The 13,448-nt window shown below is 47.3% G+C and overlaps 1 protein-coding gene across 1 annotated transcript in view; it reads right to left on the bottom strand.

The window, feature by feature from the left end:
• The window catches only part of ABCA4 (ATP binding cassette subfamily A member 4), a 139,608-nt gene that overhangs the window by 107,160 nt on the left and 19,000 nt on the right, over positions 1-13,448 (bottom strand). Inside the window, exons 5-6 of the mRNA XM_065927798.1 lie at positions 13,195-13,322; positions 8,139-8,336 (exon numbers count right to left, since the gene is read on the bottom strand). Coding sequence (XP_065783870.1) covers positions 8,139-8,336; positions 13,195-13,322 — 326 coding nt within the window. The remainder of the gene's footprint in view (positions 1-8,138; positions 8,337-13,194; positions 13,323-13,448) is intronic.

Here is a 13,448-nt window from a genome sequence, read left to right as displayed (position 1 = left end):
GAATGGAAATGTGAAAACATTTCTGGAAAAAAAGGTCACAAACCAAAATGGCAAGTATCATCATCTCTCTCTCTCACACACACACATACACACGCACACCACTGTTTCCTATGCCAAATAAGTTCTCTTAATTTCCCAAACAACAAGTAACCCTTCTATGTCATGACTGTCCTCAGCACTCAAGTTGAATTCAACCCAAGTTCAAGACCTGATTAGATCTCATAAGGAAGATTGGATACATAAATAGGGCTATAGAAAAGTATGTCTCTATTATCTTCCATCAGCTATGGGAGGTCTGAGGGGTTCCTGGGCCTTGGTCCAGAACTTGAAAAGTGGATACAAGGTCCTACCCAGTAGCCAAGAAAATTCTGGTTACATGAGGTCTCTGGGTTCTCAAGGAACGAGGTACATGCCTGTCCTTTGGGACTGTGTAATATTTTTTCTTGAGGCAGAATAAAGCATATTCCCTATTAAAAAAGTCTCATTTGAGCGATTCTTGCTGACACTTTGGATCCAATGGGTTAATCAAACAGAGGCCACGCTGTCAGCACAAAAAATGCATGTTTTATGAGTTGAAATTTTTGTTTTACCTTCTCTGATTCAAAGAAGGGCATCTGGAAAACAGTATTGATTTCTAAGTTGAGGATCTAACACAGGGGTGTAGAGGTAGCCTTGGATTAAAAGTGTCCTTACAAGGATAACGTGGCCTCTGGGAACTGGTGGAGGGCTCTGGAGTAAGGGATAAGCTGCTGTCTCTAAAGCACCCAGACAGAGGTGAAAAGCAGACGAAACGGTAGACAGACAGTGAGGGGCCCACTGTGTTTAATTGTGGGCCGCTACAGGAAATCCAGATTTATCCGGGAGGGAAGTTGTTGCTAGGCAACTGGAGGAATGTAGATTTGAAGCATGTTTGTTGCAACCTGACAGTTGTGAAGCATCAGATGAAAAGAGAGGAAACCAGCTTCAGTGGTGAGGGGGCAACCAGGAGTGGACACCCTGAGTACCAGGAAATGCGTCATGAGTAGAGAATTCAGACTAAATCACTCAGAGCAGTGGGGAAATGCCAGACCGTCTCTACCGGGAGAGGTCACAGAGACAAGCTGTCTCCCAGAACTGGGGAGGGGGGGCAGAGGGTCTGAATGAGAGGGTGGGCTCTTGAACAGACAAGAAATGGGACTCTGGCTCGACAGAAACTGGGCCTTTTTCTTTCCGCGGTGACTTCAGTTTTGTTTTCAGTATTTGTGGCTGATGAAAGCAAAACTGAGTTTGGAATCTAGGGGCAGCCAAAAGACCACCCCTTGAAATAGTCCTCTTCCTAGTCTGAGGGTCTGGGGGTCTGGGGAGGAAGAATGTCCCCCCTAAATGTTTGAGGAGGACACTTCTGGGAGTGGAGCAATGAGGCAGGCCCCCACAAAGTGGCTACATTCTTATTTTTGTAAAAGCAAAAATGCTTTTTGTTTCAAAGTGCTTTTCTACCTCTAGTGTAAATTTCACCACTGAATCCTATGAGATCCATGGAATAGGTTTTGCTGTCTCAATTTGACACAGGGGAGGCTGAGTTCCTTTCAAATGACAGCAGGGAAGAGGCCAGTGCAGAGCCAGGACCAGGCAGCGGGCTGCCGGCCTTCTGGACCTCTCTCTCTCCCTGTCTCGGGTCCTGTGCTCAGGGGAGAAGCTGATTACTTCATACAGAGAATTAAGGAAGAATTTGTGGCTGTATTTCAAATCTTTTGGAAAGGATATACATTAATGGTAAGTAGGAAAGAAATTTTAATGCAAAAGCTGTTAACTTGGGGTCTGACTTTAGAGGCTTCAAGCGCCCCTACCTGCTGTGTCTGTGTGAACTTACATTTCTGTAGGAAAAAGGCTTAGAGCTGTTGTCACGTTCTCAAAGGCAGTCCTAATCTATAAAAAGATTAAGAACTACTGTTCTGGAGAGATAAGAAAACTCCTTCTTTAAACCAGTTTACCTTGGGGAAAACCGGATGCCTAACACGTTGGGGCTCTATCTACAGCTACTGAATAAAGGCCAGAACCCCAGGATGCTTTATCCTAAGAGCAGTCTTTGCAGGGGACTGTTTGTGTCCTAAGTGACTTTAGTTTTGACCTCTCAGTCTTTTTTTTTCTTTTTAAATTCATAAAACTACAACTCATCCAGTAAGAAAATAAGCCCTGGCCTACTGGTGCCTGGAGCCTAAAAGAAACCATTGCAGGCCAATGCCAATCAAGCCCATAAGCCTAATATACATTTAACATACATTAATGTCCCTCTCTCTTCCATTTCATTTCTTTTTTATTAAAATCGGTTTGCCAAAATTTTGAATTATAATAGACACATAATTTTGTAGCTGTAGAAAGAATACTAATGCTGTAAATCAGCTGTATTTGCTGTGGTTAACTAATTTTCAAAAAACTAAAAAATCTATTTTCTAACGATTTTTTTTTTGCTCAGCCTGCTGCACTTCCCTCCACATTGCTGACACCGGGCACCACTCCTTTCTCCTCCTTCTCCCCAAACACCCCGCAAAAATGGGAGAATGTTGACAGCCCAAAGATTCAAAGATGGGAGGAGAGAGATCATGAAGTGAAGTCACTAATGGGAGAAACCATCGCAAAATCCTGGAGACATGGGGCTTTTCCAGAGAATTTTGAGGCGGCAACGTCACCCGAAAACTGAAACACATAGTTGAAATTTAACAAACTGCAACGAATGATCCAAGAGAGCAGAAACCATGGCCAGCTCACACTGAGCAGGGGCAGTCCACCCATACTTATTCCCAGTGATTCAGGAATTTAGGGAGCAGAGCCAAGAACAAAGCAGGACATTGAAAAGAGCATGTAGCAAGCACCCCCAAGATTGGCCTTCCTCCTGTGGAACTCAGCGTTCAGCCACCCCATAGTCACAAAGACACGGGGAAAATGAAGTCAGAAAAGTAAAAATGTGACAGAGTAGTAGTTGAGAGAAAGGAAAGAAAGTTGAATCATGTCACACTGGAAGCGACTGCAAAGGGGAAAACCACGGGCCAAAATGCCGGGGAGGCCAATTTCCTCTGTCAATGTCCATTGACAAGGGGGAAAGGGAGGGAAACGCAGATTTCCCAGCAGCGTGGCAGGTCTTGGCACCCGCCTCGGTTCCCCTGCCGAACTTCCACAAATAAACATGCGGAGCCGGAGCCGAGGGGACAGATTTGCTTCTCAGCAAGATTTCAAAGCTGTGCACCAGGAGTCAGGGAGAAAACAGGAAGGATCGAAGAGGGAGGAGGAGGAGGGGGAGGGACACACACGCCTTGGGCCAGATCAGATGGGAAACGGCCCAACCCCTCACCCGAAACTGACACACCGTTTTTTATGAGGTGCAGGACGTTTCAGGTAGCGTTGGCAGGCTCAGTACCTCGGTCCAGGTCTGAGCTGCTGGGTTTCAAGCTGGGGGCGTTAGGTCTGAAAAGGCCACAGGTGAAGGCAAGCTCTTTCAAACCATCTCAATCCAGGTGAAAGCAAGAGGGGCTAATTCTTCTTGGAGTAAATCTATCCAACTGGCTGCTGTTTTTTCCCCAGTCTGCCTAGGTTACTGGGGAGAGAGAGAGAGAGAGGAGTGTGTGTTTTTGTGTGTGTGTGTGTACACGAGCATACATCTGGGGATGGGTGGGGTGGAGGAAGGCGTGGGTTCTGCACTTGGATTATTTGAGGATGACAACATTCACTTCTGATCTCCAAGGGGCTGAGGAAAAACACAGCTGGCCCCAGTTGGTGCTGAGTCCCCAGCCCCCCACTCCTAGTTCTCTTGGCTCTACGGCTAGTTTGGAGGTTAAACTTCCACCCACACGCCCAGGTCCTGACACAACAGGGGTAGGTGTCATGCAGTGGTTTAGTGAGTTGGCCCCTCTCTCTTTGTTAGTGAGCACCAATTTGGCACTTACTGAAAGCTTATTTATACACTGACATACATGCGCGTGAAAAACAGCCCAGGAGAACGGAAGACACAGCATTCCCCGCACAGGACCTAAGCCTGGCTGCTTGCCAACCAGCTGCAGCAACAGCCTTGTCCCAGGGAGGCCTCTGTCCCTGCCTCAGAGCAGCTGTGCCTGGCCCGTGCCCCTCTGAGAAGGTTGGAGGGTCTGCCCTGAGCTTTTCTGTGCCTGTCTCATCACTATTTTTCTAAAAACCTTGATAGGGTGGGTACAGGACCAAAAGTCCCATCTTACTGCAAATAATTCCTTGTAGGTTTCCTTCTTCATGTTCATGTTAATCGCTCAGTCATGTCTAACTCTGCAACCCTATGGACTCTAGCCTGTCAGGCTCCTCTGTCCATTGGACTCTCCAGGCAAGCATATTGGAGTGGGTTGCCATTCCCTTCTCCAGGAGATCTTCCTGACCCAGGGATTGAATCTGCATCTGCCTGCAATACAGATGGATTCTTTACCGACTGAGCCATGTAGGTTTCCTTCTTTGTAGTTTTGAAAAGATGTTTAGTTACTCAGTCTGTTTATCAGCTGGAAAAGCACATTTCAAGGTCACCACCTAAGGTGTTTGTCCTCTTTGCTTGGGCCCATGTGTCCTGTCTTGTCAGGTTTCCCCCCACAGAGACAAGCAGGAGCAAGAAGATGGGAGGTAGAGCAACCCTATCTGCAGGGTTAGCCCATCTCCTTCTATGGCTTTCTCTTCTTGGCAATCTCTGGGTCACTCACCGTCTTTGTTAAGAGAACAGCAGGGAGGATGCTTCTGCACAGCACCCTGGTCTTAATGGCGAAAAGTGAAAGTGCTTTGAGGCCTTCGGGGCATTTGGGTACTATTATTATTATGCTTGCCCTTCTCTCATAGCTCCGTTGGTAAAGCGTCTGCCTGCAATGCAGGAGACCCTGGTTCCATCCCTGGGTCAGAAAGATCCCCTGGAGAAGAAAATGGCTACCCACTCCAGTCTGCTTGCCTGGAAGATCCCATGAACAGAGTAGTCCATGGGTTGCAGAGTCAGACACTACTGAGCGACTAGCACTTATTCACATGCTTGGTCTACAGAAATTAAGTCTGTAAATCAAACTCCTATGTCGTAGGTCCACGACTCTCAACCTGGCTGGAATGAGAATGTCTGGGAATCTTTTAAAAATGCTAAAACACAGCTTCCCTAGGGGCTTAGTGGTAAAGAATCTGCTGTCCAAATGCAGAAGACACATGTTCAATCCCTGATCTAGAAAGATCCCACATGTTGCAGAACAATTAAACCTGTGTGCACATCTATTGAGCCTGTGCTCTAGAGCCTGGGCGCCTCTACTACTGAACCCACATGCCGCCACCACTGAAGCCTGAGCTCCCTAGAGCCTGTGCTCTGAAACAAAAGAAGCCATCACAATAAGAAGCCTGTGCACTGCAACTGAAGTAGTCCCGCTCTCCACAACCAGAGGAAAGTCCACACAGCAATGAAGACCCAGCACACCAAAAATAAAATAAATAGATTATTTTTTTAAAATGCTAAAAGCAACTGAATCAAAATCAATCAGATGTGGGGAGAGGTAGTATTTGTAATTTTTAAAAGCTCCACAGGTAACCCAGTATGCAACCAAGCTGGAAACCACTGTTCTAGAGGCCGAATGTCCTAAGCCTCAGTGCTGCGGCATGGCCCGTCTGTCTGTCTCAGGGTAACGGGAATTCAGTAGGGGTGTGAAGACTGTGGCTGGGCCCTTGGCCTCAGCGCCTGGTCCAATTCAGGTGTGAGTGCATGGACACGTGTACCTGGGCGTGGGCAAGCACCCAGGGTCCATCTCAGGTAGGTGAGGGTAACCGACCAAAATTCTCTGGTTTCTGAACGCTGACACTTGCCAGAGCAGCATGTAAGGACAGAAGAAAAAGCATGCTGGTCTTTCTTATATGATAAATAAACATCTGAGGTCAGTAGCCTAAGTTATGGGTCCAGACCCCAGTGAACCATAGTGCCCAGGTCGCCCTTTGTCCTGTTGTATCCAGGCTGTCTGTCCTCACGCCCCAAAGGTACATTTGCCATAAAGGTGCTTCAAAAAGAGACACATGTCCCTACCCCTTTTCTAGCGCCCAGAGGATTGCATATCCCAGGCACTCAGGGAACCTCCCAAAGCTCTACAAATACAAATCTACAAATGCAGGCGCTGGTCTCCCATGGTGCTGGGGTTCAGCTGTCCAGAATAAGGACCTTCACCACCTACTCACTCTCCTGTCTGAGTCTGAAAACAAACTGAGAACTGTCTAGAATTGGGTTCCTCGAGGCACTTTGGACAGAGAAGTTAGAAATGCATGACTTTTTATTCTCCTGGCAGAGACCTTCTCTGGGGCACTTGACTCTCAGTATTGGTCGCATCCATAGATATGACCCCTCCTACCCACTCTGGATCCCCAATGAACTGGAAGAATTATGGTGTGACATTCAAGGAAAAGTCACACTGAAAGGGATGAAGTGTGAACCTTGTCATCAACTGTGGGGTCTTGTTTTACTTTGTTTTTAAAGGCCTTCACCTTGCTTTTAAAGACAACCCTAAGGCAAATTTTCTACTTGAGAGAGTAAATTAAAAAAAAAAAAAGCAACGCAAAAATCCACAGTGCTTTGCTTGTGGTCCAGTGGTTAAGAATCCACCTGCCACTGCAGGGGACACAGGTTTGATCCCTGGTCTGGGAAGATCCCACAAGCCACAGGACAACTAAGTCTGTATGCCACAACTACTGAAACCCACGTGCCCCAGAACCTGTGTTCTGAAACAAGAGAAGCTACTGCAACGAGAAGCCCACAGACCACAACTAGAGAGTAGCCCTCGCTCGCTGCAACTAGAGAAAGTCCACGAGTAGCAACGAAGACCCAGTGCAGCCAAAAATAAATAAACAAATAACACTTTTAAAAATATACTAAGAAACAGTACTTTTTTTAAAGACAAAATACAAATTCCTCCGCCAAGTTCTCAGTTGACTGTCACTCCCTGAAATATAGTTCCAAATATTAAAATGTAGGCAAAAGAGAAAACACAATTCAGTGCTAGAAAATTCTAATTCTAATTTTGAATGTTTCTTGAAGCGTGGCCTACAAAGATCTCTATCAGAATCACCGATGTTAACAGCAGATTCCGGCCTGACCCAGGTCTCCTGAATCAACCTCTGGGGGAAGGAATTTAGAGCTTGCATCTTTTACAGCTTCCCTGAGATTTTCAGGCATTCTGAAGTGCGAGAACAAATGCTTGAAGCCTCCTATCCCTCTCATCGTGTGTGTGTGTGTGTGTGTGTGTGTGTGTGTGTGTGTGTGTGTGTGTGTGTATTAGTCACTCAGTCATGTCTGACTCTTTGAGACGCCATGGACTGTAGTGCACCAGGCTCCTCCGTCCATGGAATTCTCTATGCAAGAATATTGGAGTGAGTTGCCATTTCCATCTCCAGGGGATCTTCCTGACCCAGGTATTGAACCTGGGTCTCCCGTATTGCAGGCAGATTCTTTACCATCTGAGAACCACCAGGGAGGCCCCTTCGAGCAAAAGAAGAGATACAATCGAATCCCAAGACTACGAAAGATGTCGCTCTGAGCATAGTGTTGTGCTAGATGAGGCATGCCAAATTTTTGCAAATATTCTATGACATTTTCTCTGTTCTTTTCTACCCATAAACAGTAAGCTCTGAGTTCAAAAGCAGACCCAGAGAAGGGAGTATAAAGCTCTCATTCACTGACATTTATTAAATGTTTTGCATATATTTTTAATGTATCTTTTCTACTATTCTTCAAAGTATTACATTTGTCTTACAGATGAGTAATGGGGCCAAGAATGGTTAGCCATCATGTCCATGATGACCTAGCTAGGAAGCCAAACCAGGGGTACCCCCAGGCCTCCTCCCTTCCATACTGCCAGTGGTGGTGAAGCGGGCTGGTCCCACATTTGGGGTGGACTTAGACCTGCCATAACACAAATCTAATGGTGAATCTAGTGGTGACTGCTGGATGTCTGGGCCATGTTCTGGAAATACTATCAGCTGGTTTGGGGGCCTTTGGAACCTGTCTTGTCCCGAACAAGAATTGTCTTGAACACCAAGTTTATGCCTTCCCCGACTGTTCATTCATGAGTCCCCAGTGGCCTGTCACCAGGTTCTACTGCCTCCAGAAATTACCTCCCAAGAGGCGAGCAGATGAACACCTCCCTTACCACGTGGAAGAACTTGAAGAAGTCCACGTTGGCGTACAGGGTGTCTTCCATCCACTGCAGGGTGCCCTGAGAGAGGGCGCACAAGCTGCCACGCACTGTCTGAGCTGCACGGCGCTGGGGGAAGATCAGGAAACGCTCCAGGAGGGCCTCGCTGCAGGCGATGTCCTTCAGCATCAGGTCTGGGACTCCGTGCGCAAACTGCAGAAGGGAAAAGCAACAACGGAAACCTCCCTGTGTAGAAAAACACTGGCCCCTCAGTGATGTCATGTCCTAACCCACAGACCCTGTGAATATGTTATGTGGGGAATTAAAGATTGCAGATGAAATTAAGGTTGCTAATCATCTGACTTTATTTTTATTTATTTATTTATTTGTTATTTATTTATTTATTTATTTTTCAGTGGGTTTTGTCATACATTGATATGAATCAGCCATAGAGTTACACGTATTCCCCATCCCGGTCCCCCATCCCACCTCCCTCTCCACCCGATTCCTCTGGGTCTTCCCAGCCCACCAGGCCCAAGCACTTCACTCATGCATCCCACCTGGGCTGGTGGGCTGTTTCACCACAGATAATATATATGCTGTTCTTTCGAAACATTCCACCCTCACCTTCTCCCACAGAGTTCAAAAGTCTGTTCTGTACTTCTGCGTCTCTTCTTCTGCCCTGTATATAGGGCCATCGTTACCATCTTTCTAAATTCCGTATAAATGTGTTAGTATGCTCTAATAATCATCTGACTTTAAAAAAAAGGAGATGATTTTGGATTATCTGGGTGAGCGCAATGTAATCACAAGAGTCCTTTAAATGTGGAAGAGAATGGTAGAATAAACAATGTCAGGACAATCTGATGCGGGGAAGACTGGACAGGCCACTACTAGCCGTAAAGATGAAGGGAGGCCACTAGCTGAGGAATGTAGACAGTCTCTAGAAGCTAGAAGAGGGAAGAAAATGAACTTTCCTCTAGACTGCCCAGTAAGGAGCACAGCCCTTCCGGCACCTTGACTTTCAGAATCTGATCTCTGGAACCATAAAATAATAAATGAGTGTTGTTTTAAGCCACTAAGTTTGTGGTAATTTGTTACAGCAGCCACAGAAAATGAAAACACTCTCAAGCCTCATTTTAACAGAGAGTCTTTACAATATGAGCCATTCCTTCTTGGCACATGATGCTAAGGTACCATCAGGACCTACTGCGTGAAGCTGAGGTGGGCGAGTAGCTAGAAGGCTTTTGGAGTGATGGTGAATGACCACCTCTCCCCCTTCCTGTCTCACCAGATTTACATATAAAAATACTGGATGCCCAGATAAATTTGAATTTCAGATAAACAGTGAACAATTTTTGGTACAAGTATGTCCCAAATGGAGTCCAAATAGAACATCCTTATGCTGAAAAAACTATTTATTGTTCACTTAAAATTCAAATTTAACTAGGCACCCTGTATTTTACCCAATGATGTTAACCCCGGAGCACCCACATCAGAAACCTCCCGTGGGCACTGACTCTCAAAGCACAAGCTCCCTGATGGCCTCCAGAGGCAAAGGAGGCCTCAACCCTGGCCAGGGACCCTTATCTACCCAGCACAGTAACTGGCCTCCTGGAGTCCTGGACTCCCAGTGGACAAAAGCCTTAAATATCATGAACAGAACAGGCTCATGGACTTCCCTGGCCTCCACAGTCCCATGGGTTCTACACAGGGGAAAGAATTAATGAACTCATTTTGTCCAAACCTCTAGTGTCTCAGAGGAGAGAAGTGAGGCCAAAGGGGTTAGGTGACTTGATAGGGTTATACAACAGGCTGGAGGAAAGCTGGGATACCATGAGTGTCACTCATTCATTCAATGCTCACTCACTGTGTTTCCATTCTGCAGGGACTAGGAGAGTTACCAGGGATGCAGAGAGAATGAGATAAATTTTTTGCCCTCCAAAAAGCTCATGGGCTAGCTGGAAATGCAGGCATTTAAATAGCAGTAAGTGCTAGACTGAACATAGTGAAACCAGAGCACAGAAGAGGGAGCATTAAGAATCGCTAGTAAAAGTAGCTGGTATTTATCAAGTGTTTACTATGTGCCAGGCATTAAGTGCTTTATAGATACTAAGTCTTTTAACCTCCCACAACCCCTGTATATGGTAGGACACTTTATTGTCTCCATTTTACACATGAGGAAACAGAGTGATTAATTAACTTGCAGTTAGCTGCATGACCTTGCTGAGATTTGAACCCAGAGCTTTTGCTTAGCCATTTTGAACAACTTTTGCTCTTAATTCTCTTGTCAAGTAGGGCAGGGGGAGGGGCGGGACAAAGAAGGGAGGGTTTACGAACCATATGATTGAGGAAGTAACATTTGAGCTGGGCCTTGAAGAAAGTTCAGGAGTTTCCTGGGCTATGGGTAAGGGGCGTGTTGAGGGATAAGCCAGAGAACTGTGCTACTTCAGTCAGCTAATAATTCCCTAGATGGGGCAAGGGCGGTGATGCTATTCCCTTTGGAGCTGTGCTCAGATACTAGGCAGAGGGATATCCAGTGTTGACAGTCAAGAACAAAATCCCATGTATAATGATGATCCATTAGAGAGCGGCACACCCTATGTGGCCGATTAAGGTAATTAAAATTAAATGGCATTTAAAATTCACTTCCTTACTTGTACTAGATTCATCTCACATGCCCACCAGCCACACACGGCTATAGTCACCCTATAGATGGCACAGAGAGAACTTTGCCAGCATGGAGGAAAGTTCCAGGGGACAGCTCTGTCCAGGAGTTACAGAGCAGGTTGGAGATGGAGAAGGAGGTCAGGAGGAAGGCTCACAGGTCACTGGGGCTGAGAAGCAGGGTGGGTAGGAGGCATGGAGGGAGCTGGCCTCTGGAGTACAGGAGCTGAGCTCCTTCCTAAGCTCAGGGAAGCCTCAGCTAATCAGAGCCTGCAACACTAAACAGAGGTACACCCGAATGGCCCTGTCTCCTCCCCACATGAAAGGCTGGTGCCCTGATGCTAGCAACACAGCAGCTAGAGACCTAAATGTCACAGAGGTGAGGAACTGGAAAGAAATTTCCCCTAAATTCCTGCCCTTATCTCCATCTCCCTTGTTTTACCAACTGGAAGTCATCACAGGCATTTCCAGGACTTGAGTTTTACGAGCTGGAGAGAAAGCAAAGGGAAAGTGGGCAATCCATGCTGCCTGCCACTGGGGTGGAGGGGGAGGGGGAGCCAAGCAGGGCTGGGCAGCCAGCCAGGCCTGACCCCCAGGGCCCACCCAGGCATGCAGTTGGGGCCACGCCTGGGCACTGCCCTCGCTCCAGGTGCCCTGATGTGTTGTGTCAGGGCTGAACCTTGTTTCCCCTTGTCTAGTTTCTATGAAAACCTCAGAGACTGAGAAGCCAGAAAGGCACGTATGGGTTTCTTCACTGCTGCACTGGGAACCGTCTTGAAAAGCCCACCCAACAGAACCAACCTCAACCAGGCAGGTGGGTGAGTCCCTTCCTCTCTCTGGGCTCAGACAGCAGCCTGTGCAGACCTTTGCCTCAAGACTGACACAGGCCCTGAAATTTCTCTGTTTACATCTCCGTCTTCCCTGGAGCCCCTAGTGGCTCAGAGGTAAAGAATCCACCCGCCAATGCAGGAGATGCGGGTTTGATCCCTGGAGAATGAAATGTCAACCCACTTCAGTATTCTTAACTGGGAAATCCCTTGGACAGAGGAGGCTAGTGGGCTACAATCATGGGGTCAGGATGAGACAGACACAACTTAGTGACTAAACAATAATAACTCCTCTGGAGTCTAGAGGAGGTGCCGTCCTGGCCAGGGGAGGCAGGCAGGATGTCTGTGCTAAGGCTCCTGCTTATCATGCATTCTCACTGTGTTTATCACACTAGGAACCCACACACCCAGGATGCTGGGCCAGGAGCCCATGAAGCCCTAAATTAGAGCCATGGTTCTCACCCCTGAGCTGTTAGAACCACCCAGAGGGTTTGTTAAAGTGGAGAGTGCTGGTCAGTCTGGGGTGAGATCTGTGAATTTACTCCCAGTCCTTGCTGATGCTCCTGGTCTGGGGACCTTGAGAACCAATGAAAGGGCCCAGGACTAGGAATGAGAAGACCCCGATTCCACTCCAGCTCCAGCAATTCCAACTCTATAGCTGGGCACCAGTCTCTCGGCCACCAGGCATGTCAAGTTTTTCATCTGTTTGACCCATCTTGGGATTGGTGTGAGGAGCTCAGGTGCTCAGAGGTGTGGAAGTCTTACTTTAGTGGTAAAAATGCTCTGAACAAATACAGGAGATTATGAAAACAGATGACACAGGTTTAGCAGGATTATAAGCAGCTGGCCTGGCATTGAGGAGACACGGCCCAGGAAAGCAGAGGTCTGCTCTACGTGCAGCTGCTATCAGGCGCCATGACCTTGAAGGTCACCTCAACACACTTGATCCTGGCTTTGCCTGTTTCTCAGCTGGCACTCTCCTCTCACAGGCGTTTGCACCGGGTCTACTGTTCAGTAAGATCTGCTTAGATAGCACCTCCTCAGGAAGGCCTTCCCTGACGATTACATTGAAAACTGCCCGCCCATCCCTTCCTAACTCAGACCCCCGGACCTTCCTCACGACCTGGGAATGCACGTAGGTGCACTTGGCTTACGTGGTCCTCGCCTGTCGCCCCCACTGGAATGTGAGCTCCCGGAGTCAGGGGTTTCCTCACATTGTTCCCACTCCATTCTGGTACCTAAAACGCCTCTATGTATTTGATGACTACATGAATAAACCTCAGTTTCCTCAACAATAAAAGGAGCCTGAGCCACGTGATCTCTTAGGTTCCTTCCAGTCTTAAAGCTCTGAGGTGTTTCAAGTGCTGCCAGCTTCTGTGCCACTTCAGAATCCCATCATGGGGACTGCATCATCTCAGTGAACCTGAGGTGTTCTCCTGAGCATGTGGCATGAATCCGAATGCTTCTGAATGTGAAAGCAAGAAAGAAAAAAGAAACTCAAGGTCTCCCTTGACTTTCTCGGGCTCAGTGCCTGCCCCTCCCCTCCAGGGACCCCTGGACCAATGACATCCACCTACCTGCTCTGGACGGACTTGGGAGTTGACCAGAAGGTAGACGACTGAGTCAGACAGACCAATGTTCTTCACGAGAAACAGTGTCAGTGTTTCCTCATCTTTTAAGACATCCCGAATTCGTATTCCTCTTCCTGCATACGAAAGAGAAAAAGAACAGGGTGTTGAAGGGAAAATGGGTCAAATAAGGGAAAATATTTAGAAGTGATTTCTAACTTGATTCTTAGAGAAAGGCTCTGTTTTGGGGCTCCGTGGGAGCA

The sequence above is a fragment of the Muntiacus reevesi genome, chromosome 1 (genome assembly GCF_963930625.1).
Source record: "Muntiacus reevesi chromosome 1, mMunRee1.1, whole genome shotgun sequence".
NCBI classification, from domain to species: domain Eukaryota; kingdom Metazoa; phylum Chordata; class Mammalia; order Artiodactyla; family Cervidae; genus Muntiacus; species Muntiacus reevesi.
Note: the sequence above shows the minus strand (reverse complement) of the source record. Positions and strands in the feature narration are given on the sequence as shown.